Genomic DNA, 22,652 nt, shown 5'->3' with positions numbered 1-22,652 from the left:
TATCTACTAGAGACTTGGAATTACACCTTTGTTAGTTTTATTCTGCTAATTTCAATGATATATTGACAGATAAATACACATGACTAAGGACAAAAATTCATTTCTTTTAATGTCAATGGGCTGTTAAATCCAATCAAACGCAGAACAAGCCCATGTAGTATATTACAATATATCCGATGATTCCAGGAACATCACTGATGATGTGTCCAGAAGCATCAGTAGATGTATACACACAGCTCACACCCTGAGTTTATCAGTGACAGCCAGGAAAGACTGGGTGACAACTATGAAAAGAGTGGTGATGACTGGAGAGAGAGTAACAGCTCAGAGAGATGGCAACCAGGGCAGAACGGGCTGGCAACCCAATCTGTATCCTCTGAGAGGAGGACCCCCACGAGAGCTTCTATGATTCTAAGGGAAAGATACCCCTAGGGGTGTGCGGGGGGGCGGATGAGCACCCCAGTTAGACGGACATGATGGCAACAGACCCAGGCAATGGACAAATGACTATGAGCAAGCAGTGTGCACGTGGCAAAATCTGCAAGAACGACCACTGCTTGAAGATCCACCAAGCGAGGATGAAGTGTCTGGTGAGAGCAGGAGCAGCACAGCGCGCAGGTGTCCAGCCTGGTGAGACAAAGGAGGTGCCAGGCCCGGAGTCATCCCATAGTGCCCGGAACCTCCCAAGTGTTGCAAACTGATCCCACTAACATCAATTCTAACAGGAGGCAGATCAAATGGCCTGCAGCTAACATGATGTCACTGTGTAAACAGTTTGGCGAAGATGTCAACCAAATTCTGGAGGCGACGGCAAAGGGAATGGTTGATAGAAAGCTGCAAACCATGACAACAATCATGGTCAGCATTGCAGCTGAACGGTTCAGAGAAGAGGAGAAGAAAGGGTCCAGAAAACCTTACTCAAAGAACCAAAGAACATTGAGGATCCACAACATCAGGCAGGAGATGAAAGCGCTGAAGTCCCAGTACAAGGAGGCAGGAGAAGAGGAGCGCATCGGCTTGGCCCAGCTGACGTGCATACTACAAAAGAAGATCGGGGTTCTCCACCGTGCAGAGTGGCATCGGAGGCGGCGGCGTGAAAGGGCCCGAAAATGTGCTGCCTTTATCGCCAACCCATTCAAGTTCACCAAGGAGTTGCTGGGGCAGAAGCACAGTGGGAAATCAGCCTGTTTGGAAGAAGACATAGACCAACATCTGAAAAAGGTATACAGTGATCCTGAAGGAGAGCAGGAGTTGGGAGAGTGCAACATCCTGATAGACCCCCGAACCGGATGTGCAATTCTACATGTCAGAGCTGCAGCTAAAGGAAGTCAGAGAGGTTGTCCGCAAAGCAAGGGCAAGCTCAGCTCCAGGACCAAGCGGCACCTCGTACGAAGTATATAAGAACTGCTCCAAACTCCTATTGCGTCTGTGGAAGACTCTGTGAGTCTTCTGAAGAAGGGGGAAGATCCCAGATCAGTGGAGAGTGGCTGAAGGGGTAGGGATCCCGAAGGAAGAAAACGCCACTCAGCTGGACCAATTCCGTATCATCTCCCTGCTGTGTGTTGAGGCAAAGATCTTCTTCAGCACAGTTTCCAGTAGGCTGCCTCGATACATCAGTCCAGAAGGGTGGCATTTGAGGGATGCCGGGCTGTCTGGAGCACACCGGTGTGGTGACACAGCTCATCAGGGAGGCCAGAGAGAACGAGGGCAACCTGTCTTTGCTGTGGCTTGACCTGGCAAATGCATATGGCTCCATTCCACACAAGCTGGTGCAGCTCACACTGACCAAGTATCACATCCCCAGCAGAATTACAGACCTTATCGCTGATTATTACAGCAACTTCAGGATGGGGATATTTTCAGGAGCAATTACATAAGCTGGCACAAGGTGGAGATTGGCATCATCACAGGGTTCACTATCTCAGTGACACTGTTCTCCCTAGCCATGAACATGCTCACTAAGTCTGCTGAAACAGAGTGCAGAGGGCCCAGAATGAATTCCACTCAACGGCAACCACACTACATGGATGACCTCACAGTCACCAGAGAATCAGTCCCAGGCTGCCGGTGGATTCTGCAGGGGCTCGAAAAGCTGGTGGAGTGGGCCCGGATCCGTTTCAAACCAGCCAAATCAAGATCAATGGCTGCGGAAAGGCAAGGTGGAAAACAAGTTCCAGTTCAGCATCACAGGTTCAGCCATCCCAACCATCACAGAAAAGCCAGTCAAGAGCTTAGGTAAGGTCTTTGACAGCTCTGTAAGGGACACGGCATCCAATTCAGGCGACCTGCACCGAGTTGGATGGCTGGCTGAAATCTGAACAAGTCTGGCTTACCTGGGAAGTTCAAAGCCTGGGTGTATCAGCATGGCATTCTTCCCAGGATCCTGTGGCCTCTCCTCGTCTATGCAATTCCGATCTTGACAGTCGAAACCTTAGAGAGGAGGGTCAGTAAGCACCTCAAAAGATGGCTGGGGCTTCCAAGGAGCCTGAGCAGCATCGCAGTCTATGGACACCACCATAAACTGCAACTGCCCTTCAAATCCCTGGAGGAGGAATTCAAAGTTACAAGAGCCAGAGAAGTGATACAGTACAGGGACTCAAGTTATCCGAAGGTTTCTAGAGCAGGCATCCAACTGAGGACTCGCACGAAGTGGAGGGCAGAGGAAGCTGTTCAGGAAGCAGAGGAAAGGCTGCGTCACACGAGGCAGAGCTGGGCTAGGATCCTTTCCAACTCCCCAGATGGACACCATTAGGGGGAAGGAAAGGCGCTATCTAGTTCAGGAGGAGGTGAGAGCAGCAGTGAAGGAGAGGAGAACCTTCAAGGCAGTGGGAATGAAGCAACAGGGAGCTTGGACAAGATGGGATAATGCGGTGGAGAGGAAAGTGACCTGGGCTGAGCTTTGGAAAGCCGAGCCACACCGCATCCAATTTCTCATCCAGGCAGTGTACGATGTGCTTCCAAGCCCATCAAACCTGCACACATGGGGCAAAGCAGAGTCCTCAGCATGCCCACTGTGTTCCAAGCGAGGAACCCTGGAGCACATCCTCAGCAGCTGCACAAGGGCATTTGCTGAGGGACGGTACTGATGGAGGTATGATCAGGTCCTGAAGACCATCGTTGAAGCCATCAGCGCAGAAGTCCCTCCAAGCAGACTATTGCCTTTGTAAGAGCTGGGGAGAAGCCAATACCTGCCAAAGGAACTTCGGCAGGTATCCTGACTTCTGTAAGAGAGTGGCAGCTGTTGGTGGACCTTGAAAGGCAGCTGAGGTTCCCCGACCATATCACAGCCACCACCCTGCGACCAGACATTGTCCTTGTGTCTGAGTCTACGAAGCAGGTGGTGTTGCTGGAGCTGACAGTGCCATGGGAAGATCACTTGGAAGTGGCATTTGAAAGGAAGCTATGTAAGTACGCAGGACTGGTCAGCAACTGCCAGCAGGCTGGATAGAGAGCAAGGTGTCTCCCAGTGGAAGTTGGTTGCAGGGGATTCGCAGCCAGAGCCTACAGAAATTTGGGCATCGAGGGGAAGAGGAAGAGGAGAGCCATCCACAGTACCACCGATGCGGCAGAGAGGGCCTCAGGGTGGCTGTGGCTCAAGAGAGGGGAGCCATGGAGTCATATATAGCTAGCCATTTGGACACAAGCTGGGGTCTGATCAGCCCCAGCTGGGACACCTGGAGAAGGTGTATGATGTTGAAAGACCCGAAACACCCAATGATTCCAGGAACATCACTGATGTGTCCAGAAGCATCAGTAGATGCATGCACACAGCAAAGGAAACTCACTTAAGTGATAATGAGCATGGAAAACTAAAGAGAATGGGATTCACTAATTTGTTTTTCTCCTCATAACAAGGACATAGGAGAGGAGGTGCTATTCTTAAGCAAGCTAAATTCTGAAAAAATATTCAAAATGGGAGATAAGGAGGGCAGATATATTCTGGTAAAGGGAGAATATGGACAGAAATTCAGTTACTCTATTGAATCTATACGCACTCCCAGGAAGTGATACTGGTTCCTTTCAGCAAATTACTAATATGGTAATATGAACAGAAGGTCTCCTGATATGTGGGAGAGTCTTAAATTTACAATTACAACCAAAGTTGGACTCTTCCAGTAGAAAAACCTATGAAACAAAATCCTTACATAAGAAAGTTAATACAGTCGGCCCTCTTAATCCGCGGATTCTGCATGCGCAAATTCAACCAATCACGAAAACCCGGAAGTGCTTCCAGCATTTGTTGTTCGAGCACGTACAGACTTTTTTTTTCTTGTCATTATTCCCTAAACAATGCAGTTTAACAACCATTTTATATAGCATTTACATTGTATTAGGTATTCTAAGTAATCTAGAGATGATTTAAGGTATATGGGAGGATGAGCATGGGTTATCGTGGATCGGGATTGAAAAAAATCAGAAGTTCTCTTACTAAGTAAGTCGGAACAGGTACATCCAGTATTATTTAGCATCAGTTAGTCAAACGTTTGTCTTAGTATATAGTATATATTTTACCTTTCTTTGCACATAAAACACTTAAGAACGTATGTTTCAGCGCTGGGCTCAGAAATGGAAGTTCTCGGGACTCGGGACAGATCGCTCCCTAGTGCGCTCTCCACTGTGCCCGGTTGATGTGGAGGATCAAAAACCCAAAACCCAATAATTAGACCACTGCGTTGCTTAGTAATAATTGTAGCTTTCATCGGGACAGAGCCTTTCTCACTTTATCCTTTAAAATTGTTCCAATCGTTGACCAACGTATACATTTTCCAGTGACCAATGCTATTTCACCTCTTTCCGATTGCTTTATTGTTTCCACTTTATTTTCAATCATAATTGTGATAATTTTTGTGAACAGAAACACTGCACATTCAGAGCTCTGGCACCGGGTCCTAATATCCACCGCACTGAGACAGGTTAAATAAGGTCTTGGGTTCTGCTGGATCCTAAGATCCACCGCATTGAGACAGGTTGAATAAGGGACCTGAGCATCCGTGAAATCTGGTATCTGCACGGGGTTCCAGAACCAATCCGCTGCGAATAAGGGGGGCCGACTATACATTTTCTGAGGATGTTGGTCTAATTGATATATGGAGGGACCTTTTCCCTGACAGAAGGGATTACACTCATTATTCTATACCCCATTCTGTATATACAAGAATTAACTATTTCATAATATTTGGAAAAGACAAAATAAACACTTGTGGAATTGGGAAAATAGATGTAAGTGACCATGCACCATACTTATCTATAGATTTTTGACCTACAACCAAGGCATACCGGTACTATTTGGAAACTAAATTCAAGTCTACTCAATGATCCCTACTCTAAGGAACAAATTTTAAAAAAAGTAAGTGGTCTGTACTTGGAGTTCAATGATAATGGAGAGGTTTCACGTCCCATTCTATGGGATACTCTGAAAACTGTTTTAAGAGGGAAAATTCTAGCGATATTTTCATATAAAAAACATAAGGAATAAAACATTAGAGGAATTACAAAATAGGCTGAAGGAATTAGAAAAAAACACAAGTTTGGCTACGCAAGAAATTCAGGAAAAATTTAATGTTTCTGCAACAGACATTATGAAAGTGGATCTAAGTCTGTGAAAGTACTGGCGTGGAAACTGGAAAAAAAGATAGCAGAAAATACAATTCATAGAATTAGGGATCCAAGAACAAAAATGATAAAAAAAAATAAGCTAAGTAAAATTCAAGAAGCTTTTGAAGTATTTTACAAAACTCTATATTCCAAGGTTCCAAGGGGAAGCATAACCCAAATTGATACCTTCCTGAATTCTCTATGTAGATTATAAATTATTTTCCTCCATCATGGCCAAATGATTAGAAGAGTTTCTACCCACACTGATACATAACAATCAGACAGGTTTTATACGACAACGCCAAACACAAGTCAATATACGAAGGACACTTCACATTATGGATCATGTACAAAGAGATAAAATCAGCAATAGTGATAAGTGTGCATGCTGAAAAAGCATTTGATTCGGTTAATTGGAATTTTCTTTACAGAGTTTTACATAGATCTGGTTTCCATGACACAATTATTAAAATTATACAGGCACTATATGACAACCCTACTGCTAGGATTGAAATCAATGGATATTTATACCATAATAAGATAGTCTTACCCTGGAAAGGAGCACAAGACAGGGTTGTGCATGGTCACTGCTACTCTTCGCATTATATCTGGAACGATTAGCTCAATACATCAGACAAAATGAAGATATCAGGGGAATTACTACTAAAGGGACAGAGCATAAATTGGCCTGTTATGCGGATGACATTTTGATCTATCTAGGGCAACCAACGTACTCTTTACCTAAATTGATGCAACCCTTTGAACAATATGGTTAATTATCAGGATACAAGTCCAACATAGATAAAACCCAATTACTTTCATATAACTATAGCCCAGCAAAAGAAATTGAAAATAGATATCCCTGGGCATGGCAAACAGAGTCTTTCAAATATTTGGGCATCGTTATGCCAAAAGATTTGGCAAAATTAACAGAATGCATTTATCAGCCTTTATATAAAAAATAAGCAAGATATAACAAGATGGAACCTAATTCCTCTTTTTTAGTTTCAGTTCAAGGATTGAGTCTATTAAAATGAATATACTGCCCAGACTATTATATATCTTCCAGACCCTACCAATAGAGATTAATCAAAATCAATTCAATGAATGGAACAAAATGTTATCGAGATATATATGGCAAGGTAAAATGCCTAGAGTTTGTCTCAAAGCTTTGCAATTAGCCAAGGAAAAGGCAGGGTGGGGCCTTCCTTCTCTTAGACATTATTATTTTGCAGCACAGTTGAGAGCTGTGATATGTTGGTGCAACCTGTCATATGACACTCAATGGAAAAACATTGTGGGGGGGATACTTCCTGTCCCCATACAATTTTGGCTGAAAACAACCTGCAAAGGTACATAAATACTATTGATAACCCATGGGTGAAATGGACTCCTAAAATATGGAAAACTATTATAAAAGAATATAAACTAGAGGGAAATATTTCCATTCTTAAATGGTGTGCATATGACTCAGATTTTACACCCGAATAAATTGGATGCTAGATTTAAGGACTGGACAGCTAAAGGAATAACAGTTCTTTGCAATATAATGAAGGACGGAGCACTTCAGTTTTGAAATGCTTAAAGAGAAACACTTATTAGAAAAACAAGACTTTTATCGGTATTTATTGCTGCGACAGTATGTTAATAGGACAATAAAAAATGTAACCAAGGCAAGTACATGTTTGATAGAGCTATTTAGAAAAGCATATAATTGAAATAACAGTGGTAGACTAATTTCAGGCGTATATAAGGGTTTGTCAAATTTTAAAACACATTCAACTTCATACTTTAAAACTTCATACATCTGAGGAAGAATGGACAATAATATGGAGGTATCTATGGAAGTGTATCAGTTCACAGAAATGGAGGGAGTTCGGATGGAAAAACTTGGTATTTCATTACACCCTCTCAGAAATCCCATTATCATAGTAACCTCCCTGTTTGCTGGAGAAATTGTGGAAATCAAAATGCAAACCATAATCATATTTTCTGGGAATGCCCTGTTATCAAAGACTATTGGAGTGGGATACACAATGCCCCTCAAGACATCTTTAAATGTGAAATATCCTTAGACAGTAAGACCATGTATTTTGGGTATACCGTCGGCCCTCCTTATCCGTGAATTCCACATGCGTGAATTCAACCAACCGTGAATAACGAAAACTCGGAAGTTCTCTTCCAGCAATTGTTGTTCGAGCATGTACTGACTTCTTTTTTCTTGTCATTATTCCCTAAGCAATGCAGTATAACAACTAATTTACATAGCGTTTACATTGTATTGGGTATTATAAGTAATCTAGAGATGATTTAAAACATACGAGCGGATGTGCATGGGTTATCGTGGATCGGGATCAGAAAAAATCGAAAGTTCTCTTACTAAGTAAGTCGGAACAGGTACATCCGGTATTATTTAGCATCAATTAGTCTTAGTATATAGTCAAACGTTTATCGTAGTATATAGTATATATTTTACCTTTCTATGCATATAAAACACTTAAGAACATATGTTTCAGCGCCGGGCTCAGGAGTTCAATCCAGTGACAGACCGCTCCCGAGTGCAGGGTTGATAGGAAGATCAAAAACCCAAAACCCAGTAATTAAACCACTGCGTTGCTTAGAAATAATTGTAGCTTTCATCGGGGCAGAGTTTTTCTCACTTTATCCTTTAAAATTGTTCCGATCGTTGACTGACATACGCTTTTCCAATGACCGATGGTGTTTCACCTCTTTCCGATCGCTTTATTATTTCCACTTTATTTTCAATCGTGATCGTGATTATTTTTGTGTACAGAAACACTGCGGATTCAGAGTTCTGCCACCAGGTTCTAATGTCCACTGCACTGAGACAGGTTGAATAAGAGACTTAAGCATCCGCGAATTTTGGTATCCACGAGGGGTCCCAGAACCAATTCCTCGCGGATAAGGAGGACTGACTGTATACCTCAAGAATGGTTGAAAAGAGATAAATATTTAATGAATAATGAATACCAGCTGCTGGCCGGTAAAAAGACTCTTACCAGGAGATGGTTATCACAGGAGAGCCCAACTTTAAATGCATGGATGGAAATTACAATGGACATTTACAAAATGGAAAAGATAACAGCATCTATTGGAACAATTTGATTCATACTGGGGAAAATGGTTTAACTACATAACACCTCATAGGCCTGATTTTATTCTCACAAATCAATGAATATGATGTTCACAAAAGGATCATATACATACATTGTACATAGTTTTCTCCTTTTGTTTGTTCTTTCTTGCCTCTCTTTTCTATGTATATACTTCAGACAAATATGTGGAGATTTGTGGCAAATATGACTATGATATACATGTACAATATCTGAAATACATCTTATGGAAATGTTTGATGAACTTCAATAAAAAAATTTACAAAAAAAAAGGATCAGCATGTAAGCAGAGGGGATGGTGTGGCTCTCTTGGTAAAAAAAAATCATAGGTGACATAGGGTTGGAAGGTGTTAAATCATAGTGGGTGGAGCTAAGGAGCTGCAAGGGTTAAAAAAGGGGATTATATACAGACTCCCAAACAGTGGTAGAGATGTAGTATCCAAATTACAATGGAAAATAGAAAATGCATGACAAAAAGGCATGTTACAACAGTTATAGGGGGTTTCATTATGCAGGTAGATTAGCAAAATCATGTTGGTGTTGCATCCCGAGAGGAAGAATTTGTAGAATGCCGACAGAACAGCTTTTTAGAGCAGTTTGTGGTTGAGGCCACTAGGGGTCAGCTATTCTTTTGTGCAATGAACCAGAATTGATTAGAGAAGGACAAGCTAAAGTCAGATAAATTCGCTATTACAGTGGAGTAATTACAGAGGCATGAGAGGAGCTGGCCAAAGTTGATTTGGAGCTGGGCAAAGTTTCATGGGAAGTTAGAGGATTGAGAAGCAACTATAAATGGAGGAAACAAATACGAAGGTAAGATGGCCAATAATGTGGAGCATAATCAGTTTTCTTCAATAAGTAAAGTGTAAAAGAAAGGCAAAAGCAGATGTCAGACTTCTAGAAAATGATGCTGGAGAGGTAGTGAAAGGGAACAAGGAAATGGTGGATGAACGGAATAAGTATTTTGTATCAGTCTTCGCTGTTGAAATCAATGCTGGAAGTTCAAGAATATCAAGGGGCAGAAGTGAATGCAGTTGCCATTACTAGGGAAAAGGTGCTTGAGAAGATGGAAGTCATCTGGACCAGAGTTCTACACCCCTGAGTTCTGAAAGAGGTGGCTGAAGAGATATAGAGGCATTGGTCATGACATCGATATCAATGACTTTGACATGGCTCTGGAGGAATGGAAGTTTTCAAATGTCACTCCAAGGAGGGAGAGAAGCAGAAGAATTGAAATTATGGGCCAGTTAGTCTGATCTCAGTGGTTTGGAAGATGTTGGAATGAATTGTTAAAGATTTGGCTTCAGAATAGTTCAAGGCATATGACAAATTAGGCCCTTCAGCATGGCTACTTTAAGGGAAAAATTTGTCTGACAAATCTGTGTAATTCTTTGAAGAAATGACAAGCAGGATAGATGAAAGAGAATTGGTAGATGTTGTTGGATTTTTAGAAGGCCTTTGACTAGGTGCCACACATGAGGCTGCTGAACAAGCTAAAAGCCCATGGTATTACAGGAAAGATACTATCATGGATAATGCATTGGATGACTAGTAGGAGGCAAAATGTGGGGGGAAGGGGAGCCTTTTCTGACTGGCTGCCAGTGACTGTAGTGTTTCACAGAGGTCTGTGTTGGGACTACTTCTTTTAACATTATATGTCAATGACGGAAGTGATGGCTTTGAGGCTGTTTGTGAACGATACAATAGGTGGGGGGTGAGCATGTAATTTTAAGGAAGTAGGGAGTCTACAGAAGGACTTAGATTAGGAGAATTTGCAAAGAAGTGTCGGGAAGTGCATAGTCATGCACTTTAATCGAAGAAACAGAAGGGTTGACTATTTTCTAAATGGAGAGAAAATGCAAATATTTGAATTGCAAAGGGACTTGGGAGTTTTTGTGCAGGCTTCTCTAAAGGTTAATTTGCAGATTGAGTCAATGGTGAGGAAGACAAATGCAATGTTAGCATTCATTTCAAGAGAAATTGAATATAAAAGCAAAGATGTAATGTTGAGGCTTTACTTGGGGTTTTGTGAGCAGTCTTTTGACCTATTATCCAAGAAAGAATATGCTGACATTGAAGGTTCATAGGAAGTTTACAAAGATGATTCTGGGATTGAAAGGCTTGTCATTTGATGGCCCTGGGTCTCTACTCCCTGGACTTCAGAAGAATGAGGGGTGACCTCATTGAAATCTATTGAATGGTGAAACTCAATGGAGTGGATGTGGAGAGGGTACTTCCTATGGTGGGATAATCTAAGCCCCAAGGACACGGCCTCAGAATAGAGGGGTGTCCTTTTAAAATGGAAATGAGGAAGAATTTCTTCAACCAGAGAGTGACGAATCTGTGGAATTAATTGCTACAGGTGGCTAAGTCATTGGGTATATTTAAGGCAGAGTTTGATGGATTCTTGAATAGTCAGGGCATGAAGGGATACGGGGAGAAGGCAGGAGATTAGGGGTGAGGGGGGAAATGGATCAGCCAAGATGAAATAGCAGAGCAGAGGGCCAAATGGCCTAATTCTGCTCCTATTCTATACAGAAGTTGTCTTCTGTAGAGAAGAGCATCATTTCACCTGCTGCTTCATCTTAAGTCAGTTGGTATAACAAAACTAGGTCACAACTTAACTAGAATGATGAGGTCTGCAGATGCTGGAAATCCAAGCAATGTGCACAAAATGCTGGAGGAATTCAGCAGGCCAGGCAGCATCTATGGAAAAGAGTAACCAGTTGGCATTTCAGGCTGACCCTTTATTAACCACCTTCTTCCTCTGACTTTTTTTTCAATCCTGATGAAGTATGAAATACTGACTTTTTACTCTTCTATAGATGCTCTCTAGCCTGGTTAATTATAGATACCTTGTGTTTGTGATGTCCTGTATAGCAGGACTTCACTGGTGGCACTTGGCAAACCTCTTTATCATCAATTAGCTTGTTTAGCATAATCTTAATAGAAATTGTACTCACCATTTTTCTCACATGTTGAAATAGGTTCCTTGGAACAACCGTGTAGCAACCTTTCCAAGAAGTCTTGGTGAAATCCAGTTCTTGACTGTGGGCTATCCCATAATGCACCTTGCATGGTTGTGTTGTGATAATCTTGGCAACAGAACAATGGTTTTTGTGTTCACAGAAGAGAAGGTTGTGACATAAATAGGATAAAGTGTAAAAGAAAGTGAAGTGGATCAGATTCTAATTAATTCTTCATGTCCTAGGGACACAGCTGGTCAGGAACGGTTTCGGACAATCACTACTGCATACTACCGAGGGGCAATGGTAAGATGTCAATATTACACCAGCTTCCTTCGTTGACTTTCCTGAGTAAGAGCTGCGGTAGAAGATACACATTCCATACAATGATCTGAAAATAGACACTTGTCCAGCCAAATAAAGAAAAGGACTCCCTTCTTGGTGCAAAAATGACAAATGGTATGATCAGATCTAGTCTGTTAGTTACTTGAGCTGTGTGCGAGAGAATACAAGTGGTGGTGGACATTGTTTTTCATTATCTGACTTCATTAATTTTCATCAGAACCTTATGTTCTCAGGCAAGTCATTTACATATAAAGCAAAAAAAAATCAATTCCAGCAGTATGCCATTTGTTACTGACTTTTAATCAATAAAACACCCATCCAGCACTATCCCCGACTCTTAAAAACATGCCTCAGATCTCTTGTGCCTTAATTTTCTGGACCAACCTACTATGTGGGATCTTGTTAAAAGCCCAAATTGTTTACTAAGGTCAGGTGCAAAGTCTTCATCAGTTTAGTCACAACACCGAAGAGAAAATGTTCCTCTTCTATGCCTTTATCAATTTCTCCTTTTGGTAAAATAAAATTACTCCCATCCTCCCTCTATTCCTCACTCTGACCCTTTACCTCTTCTCACCTGCCTATTACTTATCCTGGGTATTCCTTCTTTGGGTCCCTACTTTGTAAATCCCCACTGAAGGAAATATAGACTCGGGATTTTGTTAGCCCATCAGAGTTGTGCATGTTCAGTACGATTGCCTCTCATTTGTCTATGCAATGAGTATATGTCAACCAGAGAGAGAGAGAGAGATCTATTTAAGCCCACTCTGTTTGCTTTGTCATATTGATACTAGTCTGATGCCCAGCATAGTATGACCTTTAGATTTTTAAGGCAGTGCCTTAACAAATGCTTTCCAAAAATCTAAGTTTACTTAGATGGCCACACAGCCTATGTTACTTGTGAGTCACATTATTTGTTAATGTGGGTTATGATGCATGCCAAATTTTATGGTACTTGTAGCGATGAATTTTTCACTTTGTTTCCATGCAGGGTATTATGTTAGTGTACGACATCACCAATGAAAAGTCCTTTGATAATATCAAGAATTGGATCCGGAATATTGAGGAGGTATGCTTTAGCAACTTATGCAGCTTCAACTTGACATATTGCCTTGGCTTATCATTTACACATTTGCATCTGAGAAGTTTTAATTATATTTGTTTTGTAAAACATTATCCAGGAGTTAAGTACTTCCTTTCTAGTCCAGTTATAAAACAGTCAATATAAGATGATACCCACATATAGTGCAAAGACAAATTAATATGAATCACAAAATAAATAGAGCTTCCAGAATAAAGAACAACAAAGTAATGTTCATGGATCATTCAGAAATCTGGTGGCCATGGGGAAGCTGCTCCAAAATCGTTGAGTGTGGATCTTTAGGTTACTGAAACTCCTCCCCATAGTAGTAAAATCCCCAGTGAAGATGGTCTTTAATGATGGATGCAGTCTTCTTGAGGCACTGTCTCTTGAAGATATCTTGGATTGTTGGAAGGTTTGTGCCCATGATGGAGCTGACTAAGTCTACAACTCTCTGCAGCCTCTTGTCATCATGTGCATTGGAGGCTCCAAACCAGTCAGAATGTTGTCCATCCACAGAAATTTGCGGGAGTCTTTAGTGATATACCCAATGTCCTCAAACCTCTAATAAAGCAGATGGCATGCCATCTTTGTTATTGTATGGGGTCCAGAAACTTGAAACTGCTCACCTTTTCTACTATTGACCCTTTATTGAGGAGTGGTTCTCCCTACTTGGCCTTACTGAAGTACACAATTAGTTATTTTGTCTTTGTGGCATTGAATGCAAGGTAGTTGCAACACTACTTAACCAGCCAATCTATCTCACACCTGTATGCCACCTCATTGCCATCTGAGATTTTAACATCAATGGTTTAATCCTGAAATTTATAGATAGTATTTGAGCAGTGTTTAGCCATTCATTGGGCTAAGCATGCATCCTTGAAGTGTGCATAGGTTGAGGAAGAGATGTCTTTACCAATCCATATTTACTGTGGATCTCCCAATAAGGAAGTTAAGGATCCAGTTACACATGGAGGTGCAAAGTCCCCCATTTAGAAAGTTAGTGCTTGGTATAGGTGAGAGGGTGATGGTATTGAATGTTGAGCTGTAATCAGTAAACAGCAGCATGACATGTGTTTTGCTGCTGACTAGGTGCCACAAACCCAAGTGCAGAACTATTTAGGCTGCCTCCACTGTAGAACTGTTTTGGCAGTAGGTGAATTGCAGCAACTCCAGGTCCTTTCTCAAGCAGGAGTTAATTCTGACTATAACCAACCTGTCAAAGCAATTCATCATTATAAATGTGAGTGCCTCTGATCAAGAGCAAGGAAGCTTATCTTGCTGTTTTCTTTTGAGCAGTGGTATGTATGCTGCCCTTTTGAACCTCAGACTGCAAACACTTGAACCAGTTGTTCAGCATAGGTTTTTAATACCCAGCTAGGTTCACATTCGAGGCCCAGCAGTAAAGTTTGCCCTTTTGAATGTTGTTCTGACAGTGGCTTCTGAGGCAGAGATCAGTGGGTCACCAGGTGCTGTGGAGATTCACACAGTAGTGTTATTCTCTATTTCAAAGCATGTATAAAAGGCATTGTTCTCACTGCGGAGTAGTATCATTGCTATTTATGCTGTTAGGTTTTACCTTGTAGGAAGCAATGGCATTCAATGTCTGCTTGTAAAACTGCAGCAGCCGGATGACTGAAGGCCAGTAATGTGCTGGCCATGTTAATGCATGAATTCTTCCTTAAAACAACATTGGTGGGGGGGGGGGGGGGGCTAGCCACTGGTACATATCAATACCAATAACATAGGTAGGAAAAGGGATGAAATCTTGGAGAGAATGTAGGGAGCTAAATAGGAAGGTGAAAAGCAGGACCTCAAGGGTAGTAATCTCTGGATTGCTGCCTGTACCTTGCACCAGTGAAGGTAAGGGTAGAATGAATTGATGGGGGATAGGAACCAGAGAAATCAGAGGATGGGCAGTTGGTGCACAGGTAAAGAGACTGTGAGGAAGGATTGGCAGTTGATAGGACAAAACTACTGTAAGTAGAAAAGGTTGAATTGTGTCTAATGCATGTATTTTCAGAAACAAGGGAGAAGAACATTCTGGCTATTACAGAGACTTGGTTGTCAGAAGGGCTGAAATAGCTGTTGGATGTTCAAGGATTTAGATGTCTGAAAGGTGACTGGAAAGGAGGTAAAAGTTCAGGGAATGCATTTCTAATCAGGGAAGGTATCACAGCTGCAAGAAGAGAGGACATTGTTGAGGGATTGTCAATTGAATCAGTTTGGGTAGAAGTCAGAGACAGAAAGAAAGCAATAACTCTATTGAGAGTATTGAAATGGATACCCCCCACCATTAGCTGAACCTGAAGAACACATCAGGAGGCAGATTTTGGAAAGGTGCAAAAATAACAGGATTGTTGAAATGATGAATTCAACTTCCTTGTATTGATGGGTTTCTCTTTGGTGAGCATTTCAGTGAAAGTGACCACAATACACTGATTTTTACTGTAGCAGAGTGGGATAGTAGCAGACAGTATGTGCAAGTGATTTTATTGAGGAAGGGGGGAGAATTGTGATGCTATTAGGCCAGAAAGTGGGAGTGTTAATTGGGAACAGAACTGCACAACAGAAATGTGGAGATTGTTTAGGGATCATTTGCATGAGGTTCTAGATAGGTTTGTCCCATTGAGGTATGGAAAGGATGCTAGGGTGATGAAACTAGGGTTGGCAAGAGATGTGAAACTTCTTGTCAAAGGAAAGAAGAAAGCCTTACTTAAGATTTAGGAAGCAAGGATCAGACAGGGTTCCAGAAAGCTACAAGATAACTAGGAAGGAGCTGAAGAATGGACTTAGGAGAGCTTGATTAGGGCATGAGAATGCTTTGGCACATAGGATTAAGAATGTAGGATACACATGTGAAGACATGAAGGGTGACTAGATTGAAGATAAAACTGTTTAGGGATAGAGGAGGAAATGTGCCTAAAGTTGGAGGAGGTCTTTGATGAAGACTACATCAGTGTTCACCAGTAAGAGGGGCTTTGAAGTTTGTGAGGACGGTGTAAAACAGACTTGTTATATAAAACGTCAATGTTAAGGAAGAGGATGTGCGAGAACTTTTGGAAAAACAATTAGGACAGATTCCCCGATTATTATGGGAAGCAAGGGAAAATGTTGCTGTGCTTTGGGTGGTGATCTTTGTGTGCTCATTGGCTTTGGAGTAACCATATAACAATTACAGCATGGAAACAGGCCATCTCGGCCCTTCTAGTCCATGCTGAACGCTTACTCTCACCTAGTCCCACCGACCTGCATTCAACCCGTAACCCTCCATTCCTTTCCAGTCCATATACTTATCCAATTTTACTTTAAATGCCAATACCAAACCTGCCTCTACCACTTCTACTGGAAGCTCGTTCAACACAGCTACCACTCTGTGAGTAAAGAAGTTCCCCCTCGTGTTACCCTTAAACTTTTGCCCCCTAACTCTCAACTCATGTTCTCTTGTTTGAATCTCCCCTGCTCTCAATGGAAAAAGCCTATCCACGTCAACTCTATCTATCCCCCTCATAATTTTAAATACCTCTATCAAGTTCCCCCTCAACCTTCTACGCTCCAAAGAATAAAGACCTAACTTGTTCAAACTTTCTCCGTAACATAGGTGCTGAAACCCAGGTAACATTCTAGTAAATCTCCTCTGTACTCTCTCTATTCTGTTGACGTCTTTCCTGAATTCGGTAACCAGAACTGTACACAATACTCCAAATTTGGCCTCACCAATGCCTTGTACTATTTTAACATTACATCCCAACTTCTGTACTCAATGCTCTGATTTATAAAGGCCAGCATACCAAAAGCTTTCTTTACCATCATATCCACATGAGATTCCACCTTAAGGGAACTATGCACCATTATTCCTAGATCACTCTGTTCTACTACATTCTTCAATGCCCTACCATTTACCATGTATGTCCGACTTAGACTATTCCTACCAAAATGTAGCACCTCACACTTATCAGCATTCAACTCCATCTGCCATCTTTCAGCCCACTCTTCTAAATGGCCTAAATCTCTCTGCAAGCCTTGAAAACCTACTTCATTATCCACAATGCCACCTATCTTATTATCATCTGCATACTAATCCAATTTACCACCCCATCATCCAGATCATTAATGTATATCACAAACAACATTGGACCCAGTACAGATCCCTGAGGCACACCACTAGTCACCAGCCTCCAACCTGACAAACAGTTATCCACCACTACTCTCTGGCATCTCCCATCCAGCCACTGTTGAATCCATTTTACTACTCCAATATTAATACCTAACGATTGAGCCTTCCTAACTAACCTTCTGTGCGGAACTTTGTCAAAGGCCTTACTGAAGTCCATATAGACAACATCCACTGCTTTACCCTCATCAACTTTCCTTGTAACCTCTTCAAAAAATTCAATAAGATTTGTCAAACATGACCTTCCACACGCAAATCTATGTTGACTGTTCCTTTATCAGACCCTATGTATACAGATAATTACATACACCATCTCTAAGAATACTTTCCATTAATTTACCCACCACTGACGTCAAACTTGCAGGCCTATAATTGCTAGGTTTACTCTTAGAACCCTTTTTAAACAATGGAACAACATGAGCAATACACCAATCCTCCGGCACCATCCCCATTTCTAATGACATTTGAAATGTCATTACCAGAGTAGTACCAGATAATTGGAGGGTAGCAAATGAGTAGGGATAACCCTGGGAAATATAGGCCAGTGAGTTTACTAAAGTGGTGGACAAATTATTGGACAAGGTTCTCGGAGATAGGGTTTACAGACATTTGGGAGTGCATGGTCTGATGAGGGATAATCAACATGACTGTGAGGAGCAGTTCATGATTCATGAGTCTGACTGAGTATTTTGAGGGTGTCACAAAGCACATTGAAGCTGGAGCACTGGGTTTGATGTATTTGATGACATTCCCCATGAAAGATTCATTCAAAAGGTTAGGAGGCATGTTTGATCCAGGCTGTGTGGATACAGAATTGACTTGCCCATTACAGGCGGTCCCCAGGTTACATATGAGTTCTGTTCCTGAGTCTGTCTTTAAGTTGGATTTGTACATAAGTCAGAACAAGTACATCCAGTATTATTTAGCATCAGTTAGTCAAACATTTATCTTAGTATATAGTATATATTTTACCTTTCTATGCATATAAAACACTTAAGAAACGTATGTATTCCAATAATTAAATCACTACGTTGCTTAGTAATAATTGTAGCTTTTATCGGAGCAGGGCCTTTCACATGCTCCATTATTTTCACTTTATCTGTTATCCTTTAAAATTGTTCCGATCGTTGACTGACTGTAGCCTAACGCTTTTCCAGTGACCGATGGCGTTTCACCTCTTTCCAAATGCTTTATTATTTCCACTTTATTTTCAATCACAATCGTTTCTCGTCAATGGAACAGAAACACGGCGAGCAGTGGGTCCCAACCTCTGCCGGCTCTTGAGCTCGACTGGGTCCCGATGTCTGCTGGGTCCTAAGGACCTCTGCACTGAGACAGGTTAAATGGGACAAGTGGGGCCTATGCTGAGTTTGGGTATTTGATCCTCCACAATATTCCACGTGGGAATTTAAACTGGAGGTGACTTTTTTTTACAAGGTCGAGTTGCGAGCTCGACATCAACCTGGCACGGGAGCGGTCTGTCACTGGATCGAACGCAGAAACCTCCGTTCTCCAGCCCGGTGCTGATCTCACTGCGCCACCAGCTGACCGGAATGGGGGGGGCGGGGTCAGGGTGAATCTTACTAAGAAAAATTTAAGCCAAGTACAAAGTTAAACACTCAACACAGTGTCAATGGCAAAGACTTAAAATGGTGGACAGCGTCACGATTTGACCTAAAATGGTGGACAGAGTTTGCCTTCCTCGGTTCATAAGTACGAGTTGTCCGTAAGTCGGACATTCGTAACTCAGGGACTACCTGTAATCATGTGAATAGCCAGAAGCTTTTTCCCAAGGCTGAAATGGCTAACACAAGGAGACGTAGTTTTAAGGTGCTTGGAAGTAGGTACAAGGGGGATGTCGGAGGTAAGTTTTTCACACAGGGTGGTGGATGCCTGGAATGCACTGCCAGCGAAGGAGGCAGTGGCAGGTATAATAGGTTCTTTTAAGAGACTCTTAGATAATGGAGCTTAGAAAAATAGAAGGCTATGCGGTAGGGAAATTCTAGGCAGCTTCTAGATTAGGTTACATGGTCGGCACAACATTGTGGGCTGAAGAGCCTGTAAAGTGCTGTAGATTTTCTGTGTTCTATAAAAGGTTGTAGATGGAACATATTTTGCCTGGAGGTCAGTGACCAATGGGGTTCCTCAAGAATCTGTTCTGGAGCCCCTGCTCCTTGTGATTTTTATGAATGACTTGGATGCAGAAATAGGTTAGTAAGTGTGCAGATGACACAAAGGTTGATGAACTGTGGATAGTGTAGATTCCTTCATAAAAATTCCTCCTTTAGAATTAAAATTTTCTTCCAATTTTCTACTACACCAGTGGAGTTTGTTGTGGAGAGAAGTTGTGGGAGGTAACTCGGGAGCGAGAGACTGATGTCACAGCCCAAGTTGGGGGAGCCCATTCAATGCTCAGAAAATGTACTTCACTCTCATAGCCTACCATCCTCCCCTCCGTGCAATTATTGGCCTCCCCTATCTCATGTCGAAAATTGAGAATGGACAACCAAATAAACACAGTCCTACTGCACACTGCCGTACTGGGCTGAGAGACCTCTAATGATTGTTAACGGAGCTGCTCAATCATTGCCCACCATTGCGTGCTAGCCTTACATGTCACACAAAGTTCAAACAGCAATGTTTGTTTTTTTTAATCACAATCTCTCGCGGAAGACCTAATAACCTCTCGTAGAACCCCAGTTGAAAATTCCTGGTGTAGAAGGTTGTTATAAAAGGTTGCAATGGGACATTCACAGGATGCAGAGCTGGGGCTGAGAAGTGGTAATGGAATTCAACCTGAGAAGTGTGAAGTGATTCACTTTGCAAGGTAGAATTTAAAGGGAAAATATAGGATTAATGATAGGATTCTTAGCTGTTTGGAGAAACATGGGGATCTTGGGGTCCATGTCCATAGTCGTCAAAGTTGCCACGCAAGTTGATAAAGATGGTTAAGAAGGTGTATGGTGTATTGGTATTTGGTATTCGAGGACTGAGTTTAAGACCCAAAGTAATGTAATTGTATAAAACCCTGGTTAGTTCACACTTGGAATTTTGTGTTCAGTTCTGGTCACCACATGATAGGAAGGATGTGGTATCTTTAAAGAGGGAGCAAAGGAGATTTACCAGAATGCTGCCTAATTAGAGAGCTTGGCTTATGGGAAAAGATTGAATGGACTGTTTGGAGAGAAGGAGAATGAGAGGTGACTTGATAGAAATGTACAAGATGATGAGAGGCATTTGATTGGATAGCAAGATACTTTTTGCCAGGACAGAAATGGCTAATACAAAAGGTTATAATTTTTAGGTGATTAGAGGAAAGAATAGAGAGCATGTGAGAGTTATGTATTTTACAGACTCCAATAGGGGTTTCTGGTAGAGTCAGATAAATTAGGGGCATAAGAAACAGACATGCATGCTGATGATAGAAAATGGAGGGCTATGTAAGAGGGAAAGATTAAATTGATCTTAGTGTGGGTTAAAATGTCAGCACAATATCTTGGACCAAAGGGTCTGTACTCTCCTTGTGGGAAAGGTGAAAGCCTAATGACAGTTGGAATGATATTGTAGAGGTTACATTAAATGGTTCTCTTGTGGAAAATGGTTGTAAGGATTAAGAAAAATTGAATTTTGTAGTTGGGATTACATAGTCAGATATATTTTGTTTAGATAAGTGATTTGTCAAGATCCCATTTTACCAAAACTAATAATTTGGTTCATTGAAACTGTGACATCTATTTCACAAAATTATTTGGAATAAACTATTAATGTCGACAAAATAGATACCATCAAGGAATGGCTTTCAGTGTGTGGGAGAATGGATTGCGTGCTGGATTGCATGGAAGGTTAGAAAAGCAAATTTAGCTGTGACCTTTTCATTATAGGTTCTTTGCTTTATTTCTTAGCATGCCTCAGGAGATGTAGAGAAAATGATCCTTGGGAACAAGTGTGATGTAAATGAGAAAAGACAAGTCAGCAAAGAACGTGGAGAGAAGGTAGGAGCCTTGGAGCTGCCACTGCTGCCTTGTTACGGGAAGCCTGGGCTTTGTTTTAAAGTACTCTGTTTGTGACAGTGTTCGGCACAAGTTTGAATAGTTTCTTTAATGTTTTGCCTGTACTGTAAACTATTAGATGATCTGATTATCCAAGGTTGGTCCAAATGCATTCATTTGAAACAAATCTTGTAGCTATCCCCTAATATCTCCACAGCTTTGTCTGTATCCTTCGGAGATGGGACTGAGGTAAGTCCACAAATTATTAACTTATTTTAGTCATAGCAGATCTGGAGTAGCCGTTATGGTTATATTTATTTTAACCAGTAACATTTGTCATCTCTACTTGACTTAAGTAATGAGCATGCTGTGGTTTATCAGTGGGCTGCAGTGCTATCCTCCTGCCCTTGCCTGACTTTTCAGCCTTTGCACCCGATTGCTCATCTTGATATGTCTTTAAGTTCCCACTTATATATAAAACTAACCACCAACTTACTTCTCATATTGTTTTACAATATAGGAGGGGACCGTTCTTTGGAACAATCCCATCAGCCCCTTTTCCAACTTCCCAACTATTGATTGATGAAACAGCAAACCATAGAATAGGAACTCGCCCTTTGGCCCATGATCTATGCCAAAGTACTTTAAATAAACTCATCCTTTATGCCCACATAACATCCATGTCCCTCCTTTCTCTGCACATTAAATTGCCTAGCTAAGAAGCTCTTAATCGTCCCTATGGTATCTATCTGCACCACTGCCCTGGCAGCAGATCTTGGGCTCTGCCACTCTCTGCTAATACTTTTTTTTAATTGTCAAATCTCCTGTGAACTTCCCCAGCCCCAGCCACCACTCTAAATGGATGCCCTCTAGTTTTAGACATGTCAAACCTTGTAAAAAAAGGTATCTGCTCTCTGCACTATATACTTCTTATTATAATCTTCTATCAAATGTCCCTTCAGCTTCTGCCACTTCAGAGATTAAAAAAAAAGTTTGTGCAACTTCTGCTTATAGTTCATAGCCTTCAGGCAGCATCCTGCTGAAGCTCTTCTGCACCCTCTCAAAGGCACCACATCCTTCCAAAAACAGGGTGACCAAAACTTAATGCAGCCTAACCAGAGTTTTGTAAAGCTGCAACATAACTTCCCAAATCTTTATCTTAGTGCCTTGACTAATAAAAGCAAACATGCAATGCATCTTCTGGGACAGTGTTCTGTGGACAGTTGAGATTTCAATAAAAGTTGAACTTTTGGCAGAAATGCACACTGCTACATTTGGAGGTAAAAGAGCACTGCACACCAATACCAAAACCTCATCCTAACTGTGAAGCATAGTGGAAGGGGCATCAGAATTTAGGACTGGCTTGCTGCC

The 22,652-nt window shown here is 41.6% G+C and overlaps 1 protein-coding gene across 1 annotated transcript in view; it reads left to right on the top strand.

The window, feature by feature from the left end:
• Positions 1–22,652, top strand: part of rab8a (RAB8A, member RAS oncogene family) — a 44,964-nt gene that overhangs the window by 4,561 nt on the left and 17,751 nt on the right. The window contains exons 3-5 of the mRNA XM_059991810.1: positions 11,941–12,001; positions 13,029–13,106; positions 21,195–21,284. Coding sequence (XP_059847793.1) covers positions 11,941–12,001; positions 13,029–13,106; positions 21,195–21,284 — 229 coding nt within the window. The remainder of the gene's footprint in view (positions 1–11,940; positions 12,002–13,028; positions 13,107–21,194; positions 21,285–22,652) is intronic.

This window comes from Hypanus sabinus, chromosome 16 (genome assembly GCF_030144855.1).
Source record: "Hypanus sabinus isolate sHypSab1 chromosome 16, sHypSab1.hap1, whole genome shotgun sequence".
Classification (NCBI taxonomy): domain Eukaryota; kingdom Metazoa; phylum Chordata; class Chondrichthyes; order Myliobatiformes; family Dasyatidae; genus Hypanus; species Hypanus sabinus.
This window is presented reverse-complemented; position numbering and strand designations above follow the sequence as displayed.